The sequence below is a fragment of the Trifolium pratense genome, linkage group LG3 (assembly GCF_020283565.1).
Source record: "Trifolium pratense cultivar HEN17-A07 linkage group LG3, ARS_RC_1.1, whole genome shotgun sequence".
In the NCBI taxonomy this organism is placed as follows: domain Eukaryota; kingdom Viridiplantae; phylum Streptophyta; class Magnoliopsida; order Fabales; family Fabaceae; genus Trifolium; species Trifolium pratense.
The window spans coordinates 46,429,576-46,452,487 of record NC_060061.1 but is presented as its reverse complement, the minus strand read 5'-3'; the positions used below and the strand labels follow the sequence as shown (position 1 = coordinate 46,452,487).

The 22,912-nt window shown below is 32.8% G+C and overlaps 2 protein-coding genes and 1 long non-coding RNA gene across 5 annotated transcripts; 1 reads left to right on the top strand and 2 right to left on the bottom strand.

Moving 5' to 3' along the window:
• The first annotated feature begins 439 nt into the window (after positions 1-439).
• Positions 440-2,577, top strand: LOC123915241. The gene has a single exon (XM_045966383.1). The coding sequence runs from the start codon at positions 457-459 to the stop codon at positions 2,575-2,577; it is 2,121 nt and encodes a 706-aa protein (XP_045822339.1). The 5' UTR covers positions 440-456.
• A 6,893-nt stretch (positions 2,578-9,470) lies between these two features.
• LOC123915240 (protein FAR1-RELATED SEQUENCE 5-like) lies at positions 9,471-11,593 on the bottom strand. The gene is made up of 3 exons (XM_045966382.1): positions 11,520-11,593; positions 9,603-11,396; positions 9,471-9,520 (listed from the first exon to the last, which is right to left on the bottom strand). The coding sequence occupies exons 2-3, from the start codon at positions 11,392-11,394 to the stop codon at positions 9,471-9,473; spliced, it is 1,842 nt and encodes a 613-aa protein (XP_045822338.1). The 5' UTR covers positions 11,395-11,396; positions 11,520-11,593.
• Positions 11,594-14,560: 2,967 nt separating this feature from the next.
• Positions 14,561-20,738, bottom strand: LOC123917154. 3 transcript variants are annotated; one of them, XR_006812388.1, is made up of 4 exons: positions 20,609-20,738; positions 19,155-19,262; positions 18,825-18,941; positions 14,561-14,728 (listed from the first exon to the last, which is right to left on the bottom strand). It is a non-coding gene; the product is annotated as an uncharacterized LOC123917154 (long non-coding RNA). The 3 variants fall into 3 exon arrangements; XR_006812387.1 differs by having other exon boundaries at positions 19,155-19,256; XR_006812386.1 differs by lacking the exon at positions 20,609-20,738 and adding an exon at positions 19,506-19,603.
• Between the last annotated feature and the right edge of the window lie 2,174 nt (positions 20,739-22,912).

The following is a 22,912-nucleotide window of genomic DNA, read 5'->3' as shown; positions in this document are numbered from 1 at the left end:
GCTTATAGCTTATAATTTTTTACATTTTCCCCATTTTTACTCTTATTAATTTTATTTATTATTTTTTTTAATATAATAACTACCTACTAACTATAGCCACTAATCATGTACTTTTATGTCATTTTATACGTACAACAACTAAATTTGGCAAACACTTTAATTTTATTCTACTAGCTTTTCAGCTATAAGAAGGGTAATTTGGGTTTTCTACACACATTCGCCAACTTGGTGTGCAAGAATGCACAGAACATGGCGGTACTATTTTCCACTCCTTAAACTTCGCCCAAAGTTGTGAATGCAACCATATTCTGAAACAAAAAAAAAAAAAACAAAATGGCTCATCTTTGTTTGTTAGTGTAGTTTCATTATCACCACATTCTCATTTTCTACCGTTTCTGTTTTCTCCATTGTACTGTTTTTCAGAAAAAAAAGGTTTCAGCTTTTTGAAGAATTTCCATGATGAATGAACCAATCATGGAGGTGAGGGATGATTTCATGCTTTCACCTGCTGGTGACAGTAAACCAACTTTCAGAACTGCCCATTTTCTAAAACCTATTGCAAACTCCATTCAAGAACCATCTTTCAACTGTAACCCATTTTCATCATCTTCTGTTTTTGACCCAAATCAATGGCCTTTGAAATTTCATTTCAATGGGTGGCGACACCCACACACCAAATGGCTTAGGTGGGTTGATCAACTTCAACTGAGATATGAAACAATATGGAAGAAAGTTGGCATCTTTGAAGCTATAATGAGCACAAAGTGTCGCATAAAGAAAAATCATGACTTGCTATATGGGATTGTTGAGAAATGGTGTTCTGAGACAAATACCTTTGTCTTTCCATTTGGTGAGGCAACAATCACTTTGGAGGATGTCATGGTTTTAGGGGGTTACCCTGTTCTTGGTGATCCTGTTTTCATTTCACTTGAAGACCAAGACATGAGAGAGGTGGAGAAGAAATTGATACTTGCAAGGCAGCAACTTACAAATAGGAAAGAAGGAGGCATGGCTAGAAAACCATTATGGATGGATATTTTCATAGGTAAAGGTAGTGAAATTGAACATGAAGCATTCCTTGCTACTTGGTTGTCAGCTTTTGTTTTTCCTCATAAAGTTTTGGTGAAAAGTTGTTTATTTCCAATTGCTATTCATCTTGCTAGAGGGAATCCAATTGCTTTGGCACCAGCTGTTTTAGCTAGCATATATAGGGATTTAACTTTGTTTAAGAAAACAATTGTTGATTTGTCAAAATTTCCTGTTAGTGGTGATAGGTTTCCTTTAGAAATTACCCTTCCATCACCCTTTTATTTGGTTCAAATTTGGGTGTGGGAGAGGTTCAAAAATTTACAACCACAGCCCATGTTGATCAACCATGGAGACCCTTTATTATTTAGGTGGGATAAGGTCAAGGCCTTGAAAATTGACAATGTTAAGTTGACATTAGATTCAGCTAGCGATGATTTTCTTTGGCGTCCATATGTTAGATTTGCTGATAAGTGTGGAATGTTTTATCCAAATGACGAAATTTTGGTACCATTTAAGAAGGATTTGGATGATCAGATGGTCTCATTTGTTATATGCTTAAGAGTTTCAGAGTTTGTTGGATTTGACTCTATAGAGAAATATCTTCCACATAGAGTTGCAATGCAATTTGGAATTGACCAAGATGTTCCAAGTTGTGTGCCTAGGTTCAATGATACTAAAGAGATTGCTTGGAAAAACTACTGCAGACCCATATTTGATAAACATTTGTATTTTCCATCGAGATTTTTTGAGGCTGATGTTACCTCCCGTTATTCAAGGTGGTGGAAGCAATTGGTATCGGGTCCCAACGATTTTGTTAAGAAAATTGTGCAGCAGAAGAGAAGTGCAAGTTCAAGGAAACGTAGAGCTCATGTAGGAAAAGCAAACAGAAGTGGTAATGAAGTTGGTGTTCCACCTGGATTTCCTCCCAATCTTGCCGACTCTCTTACTTTTGCAAAATTTTGTGATGATGGTTCAAAACCTAAAACTAGGAAGGTTGATGAATTTTATGCTGATGTTCATCATGAAAATTCTGTTCATAACTGTTTGAGCCAGTGTTGTTCAGGCTCTTCAGAATATCATGGAAACATATTACCACTGAAAAGGCCAATTTCAGCAGATAATATTGAACCTTCAATTGAGAGTTTGGAGGAAGTTTTTGAAGGTGCAAATGGCAGAAAAGAAGCAATGATGTCTAGTGACAGAATCTGTTTATCTGAGACTCAAGGTGAAAGCAAAAGCTTTTCTATGAGAAAAAAAGTTTCTTTGTCCAACAAAGTAACTGCTGGGCAGCATGATCTTCAGTTTCACTCTGATATGATTGCTCAAGCAAAAGGTAAAGAAACAGTTGAAGAAAAAGAAAGTGATCATGAAGTTGTGGTTTTGTTAAAAGAGCAATACTTGAAAAATCAAGAGGAACTCGCTCGTCTGGCAAAACAACAAGAAGAGATGTTACGATTAATGGATTTGAGGGAGAAGCGGGATGAAGAGTTGAGGCAACTCCTCACTAGTGTTCTAAGGAATCAACAACCACCACCATCATCTTCTTAAACTATTTTGTTTTTAAACTCTCTTTATTAAATCATGACAGTTATTGTTTTTTCATGCCCTCCCGTTTTGTTGATGACAAATGAAGGATAAAAGTAATACTAGTTTAATTTGATGAGTTATGATATATGTTTTTATTATCTGCTATGTTTGTGTTATTTATCTATAGTAGTTTTGGCATGACTAACACATATTTTGCCATGTTTTTACCAATTTTGGAATTAAAGCTATTATGTTGTATATCAATACTTGAGCTTTTTCTAGCTGAAATGAAGCATAACTATTTCCTGACTTCATCATGAATAATTTGATGTAGTTTTTCTTTAAACTGTTGAGTATAATCAGAAAACAATTCCAATATATTGTTACTATGCAGTATATGGTAGCCTGTTTTCATTGGTAGTAATTATTAGCATTAGGGGAATGAATGTGAAGGGGCTGAATTTGAGGCTATTATGCAGATGATGGCAATATTGAAGTCAGTGATGATACTGATTTTGAGATAGGAAGAGTATAATCTTCTATAGTATTACTATCACTCATTGATCACTTGTTCTCAGTAATTCTAGTAATCCTTAAAATATGGAAGTTCTAAGGAAGAGATGTAGCACTCATACAAATTGAGTACATCACAAATACATAGTCAGATGTCTATACCAGACATGAAGGTTACTTTCGTTTTCTCGATGTTTGAGGGTCTGTCTGTTAAGGTTTCTCTTTATAAATTTGTGTATTCAATTGTGTTCTAGACAGCCAAATGTTATGGCCTAACACCTTGTTTTACTTCCATGTTTGAGAGACATCAATGGAAATCAGGTGTGTATATATCTTTTGATCAAAATAGTGTTAAGTAGCAAATTATTGATTGGTACTATACTAATGAAGAACTTGTGCATCAGAAAGTATTTCAATTTTGTAATAGCGGACAACCTTAGTTTAAGCAATGATGAATGATATTAATGAGGAAAATTCTAGCGTGAGGCCAGTAAAACGGCCTCATGAGTGAGGTCAATTGAATTGCCCAATAGAATTTTAAGTGATGCCACATCAGCTCTACATTGTAATGAAGGTACATGATAAGACTTTTTACTGAAAACTTTAATTATTGCACACAAGTCCCTCATAAACTTAACAATTATTTAGAATAATTTACAAATAAAAACAAGTTTTAATTGTCATTTAAAATTAGTTAGATAAAAATTTACAATATGTTTTATTTGACAAAATTTATTTTGTAATTGAAAACCCTAAAGCCGACCCGTTCTTCATCCTCCGTCGTATTAACTTCATCCTCCATCTTCTCCATCGTATTCTTTTTTGTCCTCATAGACCGTTCGATCTTATTGTAACTCTTCCATTCGACTTGGTTGTGTTGGTTGTCGTTCTACTGGTTTGAAGCATTACTGCAACGTCCTCGTGTCCTGTCACAGATATGTTGTTCGCAAAATTATCTTTATTTTAATTTTCATTGAATTGGGGTATTTATTGTTAGCCAGAAAACGATCGATTTGGAATTAGGTTTGTATTTAAAATGGAAGTTGATTTGTTACCCAGAAACGATCAATTTGGGGATTAGGGTTGTATTTAAAATTGACTATGATTGTAGTTGTTACCCAGAAAATTATGGAATTGGGGATTAGGGTTGTATTTAAAACTGACTATGATTGTAGTTGTTACCCAGAAAATTATGGAATTGGGGATTAGGGTTTGTATGTTTCAAATGCTTAAATTCTGAATTTGAATATAGTGATATTATATTGAAAAGTTTAATCAAAAGTGAATGTGTAGTGTTTGATTTGAATTGGAAATTTACATGTTGATACTGTGTTAACACTTTGTATGTGTTTCAATTGAATAGCTGCTGTTGTGAAGTCAACTATGATTTCTCTACTGAGCAAACGCAACGCATGGTCTGATATTCTCAGTATAGAAAGGAAACAACGGAGAAAACAATTGACCAGTTTGAAGTTGAAGGGCTTAGCATAGGAAATAGTTGCCTGTAAAATTGAGATAAGCTCAACTAGTTTATACAACAATGATCTATATAAGCTGAATAATAATGTAAAGCATTGTGTTACAATTCAAGGTTATACAATGTACCTTAAAGCTTTGTAATTTGAGTTATACAATGATATCGTAGATAATGCCTTGTAATAGAGTTCAGTTTTACATGCACGATCTTAACAAATGTATACATTCATATTTATATACAATGATAAATTTGTGATTGATTGCTTTATATTGTCTTGTTTTGTTAGATAGTAACATATGTTTCATTTTAATTTCAAACAGTTTGGAGGAATATGCACCATAGAAGAGTTAGAGATGAAGGAGAGCAGGTGAAAGCTAACGTTAGGTTTCATTAGCCAGACAAAGGAGGTATGTTTAATATTTAAAGTCCAAAAATGTTATGTGTGTGTGTGTATGTGTTCATGTAACTTTTTCTTAGTGAGTGTTGAATTATGCTGGAGTTCCAAATTAGTAGTTCCAAATTAGTAATGTACTAGTAATTTGCAAAATAATGTTATGTGTATAGCACAAACCCAAGTACTGACCAAAGTGCTATTAATATCCAAGATAATATCCAAACATAACATTGAAAATCAAACATAGAACGCAACCAACGTAATAGCCAAAACACTTGAAAAAACTGAAAAAACTAGAGTCGACACAAATATCGAAATCGAAAACCACGACAGACATATCAAATTATCCAAAATACAACCCAAAATTCAAATTAAAAATCAAATCAAGCATAATGCCCCAAAGTTTCACGCCTTAACCACCATAGAACACAATTTCAAACTTTAACCAACGCCTTCCTTTTCTTCCACTGAACATCCCAATGTTTTGCAGCCTTCAACACGAGTTCATTCACCAACACATTATTAGCTGATTGACAGATAAAAAGAGCTAGTTTCATCCTTGTGGCTGTAACAACCTGAGATTACAGTAATAAAAACAGTTAGTTAAATTAGAAATATAATTAGAGGGACAAAGTATAAGAAATAATATATAATGACCATTAGTTTAACTTACAGTTACGTTTTGATACTCATTCATGAATGCACACTCAATCATCCATTTTGCCACCCATACTCCACAATCGTTTCTATAGGCAGTCATTACAAAGCAAGTGTTATAGTCATAGGTAAAGTTTAATAAATTTAAAATATAAAAAGGGTTTTATGAGACGTACGAGCCTGGTAGCTGATGTGCGAGGCCAGTAGGCTGAATAAGGTTATAGTTTGTGATTAAATATTGATGCAACTTAGGATCCAGTACACCAATAGAATCATGAAGCAGTATTTTCTCCAGAAATATAGCCTGAGAATATTGGAAAAACCAATTTTGAAAAAAAAGCATATATTTGAATGTAAAACTTAGTAGGTAACAATAAAGTATAGATAACAATATATACCACTGTCATTATGGAATGACGTCTGTTATGATATCTTTCTTCAGTAGGCAAAGAGTCCAACCATAAAAGTTTTCTATCCAACAAATCAACAACCAGTAGATACCAGTGTGATCCTTCGTCGTTTATAGGAATAAAAATCTGTAAGCAATCTAATATTTAGTCATACGAACATAATTATCAAAAGCTAATTAACAAATATTGTTGTAAAGTAAAATGTTAACCTTGGAAACATGAGTTTTTGGTTTCAGGAAGTTATGTTGATATTTTACCCTAACTTGATCAGCTGAGTGTTTGGATTCCAGAGCATATTGCTTAAAAAAAGATGTAATTTAAGTCAATAATTAATACTTAACAGATGTAAATTTAATAGTTGGGTTAGTGGCAATCACCGCAAAATCCGTAGGCATATACCAAACCCTCCTTGTTTTGCCCATTTTATCCTGAAGCCAATTTGATCTGGCAACTACTAGATTAAGAATCTGTACAGATAAATATAAATGATATTAGATATAAATTATATTAAACTTCTGTATGGAACATTGTAATTAAAAAAAAATATAACCTCTTGGTCAACAGGGCATCTAGGCATAAGAGACTTAAGTGTTTTCCTATCTCCATAGACACCTGATGTAGTTCTAACCAGAACCTCATCACTACAAAGAATAGTTGGTGTGCAATGTTAGTTATTATGAAATGCAATGTCATAAACAACTATAAATGCAGAATTATATGGTACAAAAAGACTGACCCCAGTAGCTGATGATCATCTTTCATAAAGATGTATGCAGCTGTGTAAGTACATACGTCGTTCAATTGCATTTTTTGAGTCGGTCGAAACGTCATTGGCATCCACTGTTATTAAATAGGTATGAAATTAAAACTGTGGTAAGTAAATAAAATTCATATAAAGGTTTACTTTGTTGTAGTTAAAAAAAATGAAATTAGTTAAGTCTTACTTCAGGAATATAAAAAGGAACGTCGGCACCCTCGTATCCAAACGCACTTGTTGGATGGAAGTTTAAGTTAAAATCATGGTCATCATCTTGTTCTGGTTGACAGAATAGATTCCTCCTAATCCTGTCTAACTGATATGCATCAAGAATAATCTCACCGTCATCGTTAGGCTTCATTTTTAGTGGGGCAGATGTTGTTCCCTTGGTCATATTAAAAATTGGCTTTGTTATTTTTCTAGCTGTTTCTGCCCGTTTTTTAACCGGACGTTTACGGTCCACCTCAGGAGTCGAGGCAGTGGACTCGTAATCTGTTTCGTTGTCGCTTTCATCGATCCTTCGGCTACTATTGTATTTACTGCACAAACAAATAAAGTCAGATGAACATACAAACCTAAAAAAACTACAACTAACCATATGAACCCCTTATGGACCAGATGAACAAACCATTAGTGGTACATACAAACCTAAAAAAACTACAACTAACCAGATGAACCCGTTATAAACCCTAAAAATGTAGTATGATACAAACTAATTAAAAATACGATACCAAACCTAAAAAATTCAGTAAACATACTATCACAGGGTGTTGCTCTTAGTATGTGGTGTGTTACAGCTTTTGGGTTGTAGTCAGAACTAAAGTATTGTCTAAGTATTTGCAGATTTTTTAACTAAAAAATTTGTCCATATTTGTAGAGTTAAAAATGGTTCTGATTTAAAAAAATAAAGTATAGTTAAAAATGGTTCTGATTTGGGTGGGTGGGGTAGCTTAGTTGGCACTTGCTGACTGAGCGGGTGTAGGCTGTTGGTCAGGGGTTCGATCCTTGGCAGCAGCAATTGTAGTATTTTCTTTGTAAATAAGTTGGTGGTACTTATAAAACATCAACTTTTTAAAAAAAAAAAAAATGGTTCTGATTTAAAAAGAAAGTAAAATTAGGGTTCATTAGCAAAATACATTGCCAAAGTCCCTAAGTTGAAGAATATAAGACGGAAGAGGAATGACAACAACCATAGGTAAAATATATCTGCAAACATTACCTGGATGATAGGTCAATAACCTTTTTTTTGAAGCTATCTTTGCGAGTTTCAGTCTCAGAGTAATGCTTACTAATTTCAATAGAGTGAGTGGTAGTCTTTGATGTCATCTTAACTGTATTGTTTGTTGCATCTGTTTCAGGTATTTTTTGTTTGGTGCGTTTACTTGGCCTGGGAGGAGAAGGTCTTCTCATTTTGAAGAATATCAAGTTGAGAAGAGGAGCAGGTGTTTAGGATTGCAACTGAAGCTAGGAAGTAAAATTATGTTGCTTTCTTCCTTTTTGGTGTAATCGAAATTAGTTGAAAAGCTGAAAGGTTGGAGTTAATAGTAGGAGTTAATAGGTTGTAGGTTATTTTGGAAGTTGAAACATTTTGCTTGTGGCTTGTAAAACGTGATTAGGCTCCGGTTTTTGTGTGCTCAATGTAAATTGTAACATGAAATCCCAAACAATTTATCCACAAACATAATTAAACCAGAATTGTACATCAACATTATCAAAATGCATTCAATTATACTACTACTAAAATACTCAATCATCAGTAGCAGCCTTTTCAACTTGTTGTAGCAGACTGTAGCACGAACGTGAAGATTGCCCGACACTCTGTTGTAGCATACCGTAGCACGAACTTGCAGTTTGCCCAACACTCATTCCATACATTGGGTATACGGGTTGCAAATGCATTGGTTGAAACATATGAGGTACCATCGGCATAACAGGTTGAACTCCACACATTGCATTTAAATGTCTGCTTGTGCCTGTAACATCCATCTGTGCTTGGAAATGCATTTGATTGTAACATCCATTTGTGTCTGCTTGTGTTGTCACTGTGGCCTTAGCGCCACGGTGTATCGGTGGACGTGAACCCTTCTTTTGCACACTTCTGTCAACATTGCAGGTTGCTTTTCTTTTCTTTTTCTGATTATAAAAAAATAATGACAAAATAATTATTATTAAATTTCACATAATAACACAAAATATTTAATAAAACATATTATACCTCATCCATTTGACTTATAGCATCAGATATCGACACCGACTGCAAATCAACTATTGGTTCTGTCGCTTTTTGTGTACCCTGCAAGTTTAAACATATCAACTATAATGTTTAATAACAAATCAAACAGTAACTATAACTAAGTAATCACGAGTTATTGAAATAACCTCGGAACATGTCCTCGCATTATGAGTTGTAGCGTTGCATTTTCCACATCGCCTGACAGATTTTGGTTCTTTCTTTTTTTTTCTTTGGAGCACCTTTACTCTTAACCGCCACCGGATCACCGACTGCTGGATTTTGTGTCCCAATAATAGGATCATCATTAATGCAGTACTTTTTTTGTAATTTCATAATGTCATCCAAAATTTGGTCATACACACCATTCTTTTTTGCAGCTTCTTTGCAAAAACTTGTAAAGGCCGAACAATATGCACCAAAACGAGCTTCCTCAACTACGTTCGAATCAACATCACCATTACATTCCATGTTGTTCAAATACTCAATTTTGGCATCCTTGGTCCATCGCGACAATACCAAGGGCCTAGGAATATGATCAACATGTTCATCCTTCATGACATAAAATATATGAGAACATGGAACACCGCGAGAATCAAACAACTTACACGAACATTGCAATGTGGTACCATCAAATACAACTTTCCTTTCATATGTATCGTTACAAAATTTTGTTAATGTATAAATCTTTGTATCCCCGTGATCACTTTTATGCTTAACTATCAATGCACCAGCCTTCAGAATTTGCTCTTTAACTTCTTTGAAAATCTCCGCAGTATAAGTATTGGCGGCATCACTCTCAATCACACGCAGTTGAGTTGTCAACACAGGTACCGTAAACTTTGACTTAAAATCAGCTTCCAATTCATTATTTCTGTAATCTCTCAAAACCTGATCAAAATTATGCATGAATTCAAAAATGCAGCCTTTCGTCCTGACATAAGTCTTTATTATTGCATTAACAGCTTCACATTGAGACGTAGTCCTTATACGTCCAAAAAACTGATCACGTAGATATCCAGTTGCCCATAGTGACCTATTCTCATAAGTTTTGACAACCCATGGATGTTGTTCCACTTCAATTTCTTTAATTAGCTCTGACCAATACTCTTCAAATTCATCCTTTGTGAAATTTGAGTACATGGCTTTTTGAAAACCGTCCAAAAATTCTGGATTATCTTTCACATTCTCAACTGCATTCTTATTCAAATGCCAAGCACATAACCTGTGGGTGGCATCAGGAAAAATCTGTTTTATGGCCTCCCTCATTGCCCCATCTCCATCTGTTACCACTGCTTTTGGTTGTTTACCTTCCATGCACTCTAAAAAACAATTCAACACCCACTTGTACGTCTCCGTCGTTTCATCTGCTACCAATGCAGCACCAAAAATTACTGTCTGAGAATGGTGGTTACACCCTGAAAATACAACCAATGGATAGTTGTATTTATTCTTCCGGTAAGTCGTGTCAAAGGCAAGCACATCACCAAAACAAAAGTAGTCTGATCTGCTACTGCCATCAGCCCAAAATAGAGACCTCATTCGTCCATTACTATTGTCGACGGCATACTCAGCATATAGCATGGGATCAGTAGACGACTTTACATTAAGATAATTTAAAGAAGCGACAACATCACCATCTTTAATACACTCACGCATTTTTTTATCAAAATAATTGTACAAATCTTTCTTTGTAAATCCAACACTAGCATATCCACCCTTCTGGGCAATCATGTACCCCATTATATGACAAGTTCTAATTCCACGTGTTTGAAGACCATCAATCTGAGCCTTATCTGCTTCAGATATTTTACGATAAACAGGGTGCAGGTGAACAAACCTAGCTGGGGTTAATTCATGGTTATGACACTCTACGAAAGCAGTAACTACATATCTATCCTTTTGTTTTCTGTATTGCACACGAAACCTAGCTTCACAATTTGTACGGCTCAAACGTCTATGTTCTACTTTCCTATCTAACCTGGTTAAATGTTTCTTCTCTCTTAAACCATGTCTGTTGCAAACAAACTGCTTCATTTGTGTTACTTTATTACCATCTAACTCTTTTATCCTACTAGAAGCTTTCCTAATAGCAAAACCCTTACATTTACCATACCGGTAATAAAATTCATAAGCTTCACTAACAGTAGCAAATTCCATGGCTCGAATCTCATCAGAAGTAATTGAATCAAAATTTACCTCACTATGAACTGCAGCTCCAATATTATCAGATGCATCTTCGCCAGTCTCTGAACTTTCAGTCTCTGAACTTTCATCCCCACTGGATCCTGAATAACTGTCATCCTCGTCGGCATTCGATTCTAAATCATACGTATCAGTACCTTTAGTGGAATGAAGGTCTCTGGACTCAACGTCAACAGATTCGTCGGTGTGTTCCATATCTATATCATGAATTAACACAATATGTCAAACAACATAAATATTCATCGAAGTGTTCCACATCTATATCCCTAATTCCCAAATTTTATTATTTTTTGAATTGTAAACCCTAATTCCCAAATTACCTGAATGTCGCACTTGTCGCCCTCGATTGTATATTTATGGTCGGCGATTCAATGCGATAACATCAATGGCTAGCTCGTATGCAGTGTTGTTAAGAATAGAAAAGTTCAGTTGATTCAACAATGGCGGACGAAGGTTGGGTAGTGAGGTGAGATATTACGATGTTGATGAACAGAAGAATGAAGAAGATGAATATTTTCTTTATAATTTGCGTTTTGATAATTTGATTTTTACAACATCATTATAATTAATAAAACAATATTAATGTTGATGTAATTTACATAAATGTTGAGATAATTTATGTAACAATTTTAATGGTAGGGACTTATTTGCAATTTTAATAGATGTGGAGATGCATGGTAAGTGACATGCATTGTATTATCCTATGTGGCAGTTGAATAAGTCCACTTACTTTTCTATTGGCCACAGTGGCGATCTCACCAAAGAGGTCATTTTACTGGCCTCACCATAGAAGCACCCTATTAATGACTAGTTATTTTTTATGCTTACTGAAATTTTTAATCATGTGGAAATTCTAAAAGATTTTCATTGAAGTGTTAGTTTAAATATTGGAGTTGGTTATTGTTCTGGATTGGGCCAAGGCCCAAGCGCTCCAGGTCCAGCCCAAATTCACTCCTTCATGGAGGCTTCCCATGCAAGTCAATGGTAATGGACACGATAATTTGATTTTGTTCATTAAGTTCCCCACTTTTTGAGTCATGGTTTGAGAGTTTCACTCATGAGCTTACTGAGTTATTTATTCAGCCAAGCCTTTACTTCAAATCTGGATTATTTGAATTTGCATATTTAAGTTTCTTACCACATTTTTGACAGAAGTTTCATTGTTTACTGTAGTGTATTTACATATATGAGAACATAAGTTTTACATCTGGAAAATGTTAGGCATAAGCAAACGTGATACACACACACATTACACATAAAACTAAAAATTGTAAGATGATTGGTTTTGCATCTAAAAAAGGTTAGGGACAACTTGTTATCCAATTGAAAAATATTAGTATTGTTTAAGTGTCTTCTACTTTTGGGGTAGATAATCTCAAATAATTTGCTTAAAAATACCTTTTAGAGAAAAAATTAGTAAATCAGCGGTGATATTAGTGTTCAAATTTTGAGATCTAATGGAACCTCACAACTAAGAACATTGGAGCTAGTAACACCGGTTGACTTAATTTCTTTGATATGTCAGTTTGGGTCAATCTGAATGTATGCAAAATATATAGTGTGATGTATGCAAGAAATATTTATAAAAAAAAAAAAAAAAAAAAAAGCTGTCAAACCTATACCAATGGAAAATGTAAAGAATTCAATAGACATCCTTGACCGTAGCTATAGACTATAGCGACGATAAATTTCTGTGGATACAGTAAGATATACCCACGGATAAAACTATGCTCTTTACATTTTGAGAACATTTTGTAACTAGGCACGATGGATGAGTCAGATTGGGAATTATGGCATTTACCAACAGATTTTCTATAGTTTCTTACCCGTCCAATTTCCCCTTTGATTCTACAGGTTCTATGGCCTATACCCACGGATTTTCTACCTTTACCAACAGATTTTAGCCGTCGCTATATGTCATGTTATTTCGGTGGTTGTAATACGAATGCATATAAATTCGTTTTGCAATTTCCAAATTGGTTCCAAGGGCAAATTGGTCAAGATGGGGGGTCCAGAAAGTAATATAGGGGGCCGAAAAAGTAAATTTCATATATTAGGCCACTTAAGTTGTTCACCTCTCTTGTTTTCGATCCGACTGACCCTTTTGAGCGGATTCTCAACATGTTGCTTATTTGCATATCATCTCGTAAATATGATTGGAAGATCAAATAAATATACATATTTTTTTGAAACATGGATCAAATAAATATTATATCCATAATAAGAACTAAATCTGAGATATGTAAACAAAAAACTAAATTTGTCTCCGTAAGTATAATTCAATTGGTAGGGACATTATATATAAAATGCAAGAATCGGGATTCGAACTCTATACTCCCACTTATTCATCTGTGAAATAAATTCTAGCCACTAAGCTACTTGAAAAAAAAAAACTAAATTTGAGATTTATTAAAAACGAAAAAAATAAATAAATTGAGATCATAAATTTTATAGGGCAAATTCGCTTTAAAAAAAGGGAAGTTATCATTGTAGTGAAACTCAAAATATCCTAAAAACTTTCTTAATATTTGAAATTTATAGCAGTCACCAATCGCTAGTTAGTTTAGTGGTGATTGGCGCTGAAATTGGTAGGGATCATCGCGGTTCGTTCCCCTGCAACTGTGATCGGGAGGTTCTGGAACCACTTGATGCCAGAACTGACACTGATGGTGAAAACAAAAACAATCTACCTATAAAGCTTTTTATGTTTTAGTAAACAAAAAAATCTAAGTTTTTTAGAAAGCTTTCTTCTTAATTGATACTTAAAATCCTATAAAGTAAACACGAGCTCTCTTCTACTTGCTCATGGCTAGATCGATCGGTTCCGGGTCAAATAAGAAGAACTAGAAGATTCCGTCCTTTTGACAAACCATTAAAAGCTTGCAGACATAAAATAAAGAGATTAAAATTTGAACTTCGATAATATCGTATAAACTAACAATTTAGACATTTCTACCTGTTGAATTAGAATTTGTGAGGTACTCCTTCCGTCCCGAATTATAAGAGAAAATAAAAAAATCACACTTATTAAGAAAAAGTAAAACATGAGAATTTGAAATATGTTTTTGTGGGTTTTCCTTGGAATAAGTTGCATAGAAAGATGTAAAAACAATTTTTATTGGTTGTTGTTTATTGAGAAAAGAGTAAAGAGAGAAAATTAAATGCAATTTGCATTTAATTTTATGAGAATAAGGAAAAAACATTCTTGAAAATGATTTTCTCCCTTATAATTTGGGACAAAAAAAATGAGTTTTTTTCCCTTATAATTTGGGATGGAGGGATTACGGTGCAATCAAACTTATAATTGAGCATAAAGTATTCTAAATATGTAGCATAAAAATAGAAGTTGAATTATTCAAACCACAATAAATTGTCATTCACGAGAGATAACAAGGCAGAAAATATCTAAATCCAAATACAATTTGATTCCAACCTGATAAATATTGTTTTAGTACGGACATAAGTTTAAGATTTTTTGACATAAAGTTTAAGATTACAAGTTGAAATAACTTTTATTCTGATGATAAACCTGCAAAACAAATACATATTTTAAACATCGTTAAAATCATTTTATTACATTGACTATGGCAAAATTAGGAAAAATAATTATGAAATATTGCTCCTATAAATATGTAATTAAAATTAGGAGAATGCTTTGTACCCAAAAAAATAATAATTAGGAAAATGCTACCAATGCAAAAAATAATAATAAATATGTAAGTAAAAGAGGCATAAAAATCTTAAAATTTGTGTGATCTATTTTTTAAAAGTATAAATTCTACTCTTTCCAATGCAAATTTTACTTTTTCTTCTGTTTCCTTAAGGATGTAACCAAAAAAACGGAGTAATATCTTAAGGCATTAGTTAGGATGATCCTATAAAATTATATTTCAATCAACGTTAAAAAAAAAATCAGCAAAGTAAATAACAAAATCAAATAACTTAATTACATCATGATGGAAAATCAATTCAACTTTCTAAGTATTAGTTCAACTTAGTGGAAATTTTATAGGATCAATGAGGATAAGAGAATAATGACACTTCTAGACTATTTTAGAAGGGATCTTTCTGGCATATTTTATCAGTAATGCTATTGTGCTCTAGTGCATACTCATAATACAACTGCACAATAAGCTCAAGGGAATCCTTAAAAAAAAAAAAAAGAAGCTCAAGGGAACATAATCCTAATTATTAAGATCCAAGTATGGTATTAGGTATGCAAGGGTTATGAGGTGCTTCCACACAAGAGATCGGCTCTTAAGCAAGGTACGATGGGTGCCAGCAAACTTTCACTTTTTGGGAGTAGGGTCTGAAATGAGCTCTTTGTATACTACGGGGATCATAAAAGGGATTTTTTTCTTTACTTGCCCCTTAAAAAAACGTTTTTTACAACAAATACCCTTGTTTTCAAAAAAATTGCCGTAATACCCCTCTTTTGAGACAAAAACTATCGCGTTGCAGGTCCACCCCAATGGCGGAACTGACAATGTCGCCATCACCTGTAAATGGCGGAAATGGCAATACCGCCATTGACCAAGACTTTTTTTTTCGTTTTCCGGCCAGAAATGGCCTTTTTTGGTTTTTTTTAACAAAAATTAATATTATTAATAATAATAATAATAATTATGATAGAGAGATCTAGATCGGGGAAGAACGCAAATTAAATCCAGTAGAAGAAACCATAACAGTAGAAGAAAACAAAAATCAACAAGAAGATCTGGGAACAACGAAAATCAAATCCAGTAGTAAACGAGAATTAAATCCACTGGTAAACGAAAATCAACAGAGAGATCTAGATCTAACAAAATCAGATTTCAAATCTAGATCTAGATCAATGAAAACTGGGTTTTTTGGGGTTTTGTTTTGTTTGTTTAAATTTGACGATTTTGGGTTTGATTTGTGTTTATAACTGTTAAATAAGTGTTTTTAAAGGTGATTTGGGGATTTTTTTTTTTTGGGTTTTTAGGGTTCTAGTAGTGGTGGCACCGCCGACGGAACCCAGTCGACACGGTGGTAGGCGCGGCGGGTCCTGGTTTGGTGATGATGAATGTTCTTGAAGAAGTGAAAGGAGAGAAGAGAAGAGAGAGCGTGAGAGTGAGGAAGAGAAGAGAGAGAAACAAAAGAGAAAAATGAATTTTTTCTGAGGTTCGCTCTCACAATCGTTTGATGAATCAAACGGCACAAATCAATGGCGAAATTGTCAGTTCCGCCATGCCTCCTTGATGGCGCAGTTGTGGGTTCCGCCATTGGTGGGGACCTGCATGCGTCAGTTTTTGTCCCAGAATAGGGGTATTACGGAAATTTTTTTAAAAATGGGGGTATTACGGAAAAAAATTAAAAAAATAGGGATACTGGAAAAAAATTCTCCATAAAAGGTTATATTAAAGTTTCGATCATTAATAACATTGCAAATTCCCCTATCAATACCGTAAGTGATAATAAAAGTGGGAATGTTGTTCCTGGAAAGGACCACACAAATAAGGGTGATCTATGCATAGTCATCCAGGTCTATGCATGTTGGAGTAACCTATTCACAATGAGACCTTCTTTTGTCGTTTTTCAAACACCATCTGCTACTTAAAGTAGCGGATGACGTTTTTTTATTCTCAAATTTCTTATTTTTACTCATCTGCTACTTAAATAACGGATGAGTAAAAATAGAACGTGCGAGAAATTCGCAAAACGGCAAAAGAAGGTCTGGTCCACAATACCTTAATGGTGTGAAAGATCCCTGGATTCAGTGGCGGATCCGGAAATTTTCTTTGGTGGGGGCTAAAAAGCTTTATTGTACAACCAATGAAAATATTTTTGTAGATGAAGTTTGATTTTTTTGTTACCATGTTATTGATACGAAATTTTCACTGCCGTTTAATAGTTATTGGGTACACCAAATGATTTCTCCTCTTCCATTTGATTTTTCTCCATAGAAAAGAGTTGAAAATCGAACCTCAGACAACTTACTTAAAATGCTCAAATCTCTTACCGCTTATACCAAATCATTGTGGGGTAGATGATGCCTAATTTATTTTACTAACAAAATTAAATGAATATATAATACTGTTTTTTTAATAAAACACAAATAAATAAAAGAAAATCATTTCTACAAATTTGCAATTGTTGAAGAAAATAGAAGACAAAAATAAAATTGACTAAAGTAAAAATTTATCCTTTAAATATTGGTTGAGAGGAAGTGCACCAATAGACACAAATTAGTTCGTGTTGAAGTAAACAAAAAATCCAAATTTCAAATATTAACCGAAAATAATAACAAAAAGGAGAGGAAATGAAAGGTTTGTGTTGCTCTCCTGTTAGGAAAAATTACAAAAGAATTGAGGAGAGTAATATTACGAGAGATATTGTGTGGAAGATTTGATTGGAGAGATGAAGATCTGACAGAAAATAAATTAAGAAGTAGAAATTAGAGTGATAAAAAATTGAAAAGTGAAAAGAAAAAGTTGTGCTAAATATATAAATGTAAGTTAATTAATGGCTTAATCAATTTTAATTATGGGGGCTTAAAAAAAATATTAGAGGTGAGATACTCTAATAAAGAAGATGGTACCACGTGCATTAGATATGTCTAGGGTGACATAACATGAGTTGTGACATTAGATTGCATTAGGATTATGTGTACATTACGTGATAATTGGTGTGTGACACATGTCTGAAACTTGTGATGAATTGTCTATACTTGCTAAATGATGTGTTGATTACAATTATATAGTAATCTATAATTGATTGAAATTGAAGTGTTAAATGTTTTATTAACTCTAAATGACACTTTTGTGTGTTGATGACTAATAATCTTATAATTGAACTAAGATTGAGAATGTATGCTTGGGATGCTTTGTTGTTTGTAAATGATGTTTTGATTACAATTATCTTGTAATTTATTATTGAATGAAGATATTAATGTATATTTGTGAGTTAGAATATGCATGATAATAATGATGAAGTGTGAGTATATTTCTCACACTAGTATGTTAATGTTTATGTTATCTAACTCTCCGTTTTGTGTATTTGACTGGTTTGGGACCAGACCCACAGGTTATGCGTTTATAGTTGTTCAAGTGTTGGTAAAGCTCCGCTCTAATTGTGACACGGGAAAAATGGGTTTTATATGTATATAAAGTCTACTTATTTAGGTTGTTTTGTATAGTTAAAGAGTACAATATTTGATTCAATAATTTGTATAAACATGGTTTTACTAAATTAAATACAATGGTATTATTTTTGTAAAGAAGAGTGTAATACCTAGAACCAATGTTTATAAATAACTTTCAATTTTTCTGTTGCATATTTTAAAAAAGATTTAATAAAAATAGAATCACTACAATAATGGATTTAGGTGTTACAGATCCGCCCCTGCCTGGATTTGAGAAAGCCACACAAGCTTAAAAACCATACATTTCCCTAAACCCAAAACATCCTAACCTTTGAACGCGTTATATTCTCAGCAAAAGTCAAAATAGTTCAACCCAAAAAATATACATTTAAAAATTTCAGTGATCTTTTAAAATAATCATAATAACCTAAGTTCATAATTGATTTTTCACAATAGCAAATCATTTGAAAAAACTTCTAGTAAAATACAAAGCAACTTGGTGAAGAATTTTCATACTAACCTTTGTTTTTTTGCTATTTCATTTGGCTTTTCGATTCGGAAGAATCCCATCATTTTCAAACCTTTCGACCTCTTTAAGAGATCGACAAATAATTTCTTCATATTTATGAATATAGTACTGCAAAACATCAATTTTTTTGACATTATTGTAACATTTATGACATTATTTCTAATGGTAAATATCAATATAGTTGAATATGAATTAAAATATGAAACTCTTAAGAAATCGTTCATTTACTTTGCATTTGAAAATATGAAAAATTAAAAAATAAAACCAAAAAAAGAGAAACTAGAAAGTAGAAGATAATAAATAAATAAATAAATATCTTACATAATCCTTCCTTCCATTTCTCCTTATTTTAGTTCTCTTGAAAAAGTTCAAAGCCCAGATATCGGCACCATTTTTTTTGGATGTTGGTCCTCCTCTCTTTCTCTGTAACTTAAAGAGAATATATGATAATATCAATTTTATCATCTAGATAACAATATATAAATTTATTGGATTATGAATTCAGCAAATTCGGCCAATCTAGTAAAATATTTGGGTGACATACATAATTATAAACGTTAATTTATTCTTAATAACAAGTTTTGAAATGAGCTAACAAATAACAATGACCATAACCAATATTCTACAAAAAAGAAAAAGAAAAATTACAGAAGATCATATCCAATAACATACTTGAACTTCGTGGTTTTAATGCATATATACAATATATAACTTTAACACTGTTTTAGGTTAAATTTTTTTATCAGCAATACTTTGAGCTTCAAGGTTTAGAGTATTAGTGAATATATAAAAAGTGATAAATCTTATATATAAGCCTCGTCCTAATAATTTGGGTGAAAATATTCTTAGTGGGCGGGGAGTGATTAGCTCCGCTCCTATCCCTTGATGTGTCCCATATTATTATTCCTGATCTATCCTCTTAGGTATGATTGGCTCAGTCCATTACCTATATGATATGTTTTGAAGATATGAGCCAAGCAATTAGCGTTTTTGGTGCATTAGGACTCTTGTCATTGTGACGGGTCAAGCCCAACCAAAACTATGAGTTTCGTCAAGTTCAATATTGTTAGATTTAGATCTAGGAACAATTGAGATAGTTAAACATTTACTATGGTGGATCTTTGTCCCCTCTTTCCGAAGAAAAAACTTCAATCTAAAATTTTCAGAAAGAGGAATGAAAATTTAACATAATAGAGATCAATTGATCATACTCCTCATTTATTAGATTCCATGTAGATTATAGAATTTTAAAATCATTAAAGTTTGTTGATTTAATTGAAGATTGACAATTATAAGTTGGATCGAGTGAAATCAAAATGATAAAATATGGGTACATAGATATTAGATCCAAAACGACCTTACTTGAACAAGATCTGTTCTATAGGGTTATATTACTGTGTCCTTGATTTCTAAGAGACAAGAACAAAAATCTGGATGATGAACAAAGATATTAGATCCAAGTTATACATGCTAGATCTATTAAAAATACTTCTTTTTATCATCTTTGCACTTGAGTTTTTTTTTTTTTTTTTTGACAAAATCTTTGCACTACTTGAGATCTTAAAAAATTGAAAAGGATAAAATAACGGGAATAAACTTTGACATGCCTAATAAGAATAATGTCACTATTGCTAAGGCTTAAAAAAAAATCAAGATCCACAACTCTTCATTCTTGTAGAGTTGATTTGAGCAAAAATTAATTTTAAGAAAAAAAAAAGATAGCATATAAAAGAAAATTTATGAGAGTAAAAATAAAGTTATTATAACGATTTTACCCTTTTCTTTTTCATTTCAGGAGATTTCTGAGTATTCTTGGCAGATGAACTGGAAGCTCTAGTCATATTCACCTTTTGTAAAGCCGCTCTAAGGTGATTGATTGTGGAGAGAAAGAGATGTGCAGAGCCGCTCTAAGGGTTTGAGTAGTTGTAGACTTGATTTGTTGATTGATATATAAGAGAAAAAGAAGAGAAACATAAGAAAAAGATATGTGTTTAATTTATAAAAGGACAAAAGTATCCTTATATATAATTTTATATTATTCTAATATTTTCTTATCAAAATTAATTTAAAAAGGGCACATGTGGAAACGTGAGCAAAATATGGTCTAGTCTTGCCTTTCTTCGCAGATTTGAAGAGAAAAGAAAAAGAAGTGGGACCCATATTTTTTATCCTCTATTCTTTCTTTCTTTATTCCTCCAAACGAGAGAAATGTTAGTTTCATTTCTCATCAAATCGCCTCTATTTCTCTCAAAACAAACATAGCATAATTGTTGATGAAGAAAAAGAAAAACAGATAGTAGAAGTTGAGAATAAATTTGTTATTTCAAAATTATTTTAATCATTTCCTTAGACATTAAAAATGATAAAATCCCTTTTGAGTAAAAGTTTATTGGGTAAATGCTATTTGTCATATACTAAAATATGGTCTATAAAAAATATAATATTTTGACTAAATATAAAAGAATATAATTGATTGAATACTATAAAAAAAAATGTATTCCTATCCAAAAATAAAAAGCATAGGACTGATAGGAGGATTATTAATTTAATAAATCTATAAGATTTGAATATATCATAACATAAAAATGAATGTATTTTTTTTTGACTAAATATAAAAGAATGTAATTGAATACTATAAAAAAAAATGTATTCCTATCCAAAAATAAAATATATCAAATAAGGTATTATTTTTGGGTTAAATGTACTAAATAAATTACTTTTTGACTAAAACTAAATTGCTTTTTTGTTTACAATGTTGCCAATGATAATCGAATCTAGGACCTTATACATACTACTCAAATCTTTTACCACTAAATCAAACCCAGTGGTATAAAACTAAATTACTTCTATTTAATACTTTTTTGGAGAATTACTTTTACTATTTCATTGTTTAGTGATCTTTTTCATTAGCGTAAACAGTCATTTTCATCCCTTAAAAGTATCACTTGCTGTCATAATAGTTTTTGAATCAGCAAAAAATATTTTAAAATCTGTGATTCAAACCTCTGTCAGTCACGTTAGTCCAAAATGTTAAGTTGGTATTAACTCAAATGTCCACAATTGAGTGGGACCAATAAGATCCCTTTCATCTTCTAAAAAATATGAAAAGACTCGAATCTTCATCTTCTTCTTCTACTCTCCCACCATGAAATTGTTTTCTCCCTTGCCTCCTCTGATGTCATAACCCACTGGAAAAACAACAAAAACTACCACAACATTTGTTTTGTCGTTGGAGGTTCAATTGGTGTTGCAAAAGCCATTTTCATTAGTTTACACAAACTTGAACTTTCTTTGTTGGAAACCAAACCCTTGATGATGGATCTAGAATTGCACACATGGTAATCTAGTTATATGCCACCCAACTATTTCATTGCATAAACAATAAAGAAGGTGGAAGATGTAATATAGGATTTTGGAGATGAAGTAAAATCATGAAAGATGAGTTAAATTTTTTTGACAATGAGTTAATTTCCGTCGAAAATATGTAAATGCACAAGATGAATTTTCCTTTTATTTAAAAAATTAAATTTATGCCAAATAAATTCTTAGAAGAAAAATGTTAAACAGTGCCCCTACTCAAACAAAAGGGTAATCCTTTGGAATTGAAAATTCCTTTCGGATTTCTTATATCAATTATAGTTGAGGGGAGAAGACTCATTTTTAATTCTATCTATATAGAAGGGGAGCCATTGTGAAGCCTAGAGAAGTGGAAGCGGCAAATCGCTTCCACAAAGTTCTACAACACTTAGCTTAGTAGCTTAACTCTTTTCACTGGCATGGCGGACGATACAAATATCGTCGCCAAGGATAGCATTTTTATCAAAGCGCTTCCCCTGGCACCAAATGGTGGGACAGTGTAAAGAGAGGCAAAGAAGCGAGATATCAAAGAGGTTGCCCTGATCCTTGGGCTGATAGTTAAGTAATTTGATCTTGAATGACAGGTCTACTCTCGGATACAAAGGTTATGTGTTCAAGCAGTTGGGCAACTTTAATTGGATCCTTCTGAAGTAGAGGAAGGTCGAGTTGCTGACCTGAACGCTTTAGCTCTTTTTGGTAAGTCTTCTCGGACTAATAACCTC

Excerpts from the sequence above, each read along its gene's own strand:
- LOC123915240 (XM_045966382.1), bottom strand. The coding sequence starts at position 11,394 with ATGGAACACACCGACGAATCTGTTGACGTTGAGTCCAGAGACCTTCAT. Across the intron at positions 9,521-9,602 it reads TACCACATTGCAATGTTCGT|GCCCTTGGTATTGTCGCGAT; the intron begins GTAAGTTGTTTG and ends TCATATTCCTAG.
- LOC123915241 (XM_045966383.1), top strand. The coding sequence starts at position 457 with ATGATGAATGAACCAATCATGGAGGTGAGGGATGATTTCATGCTTTCA.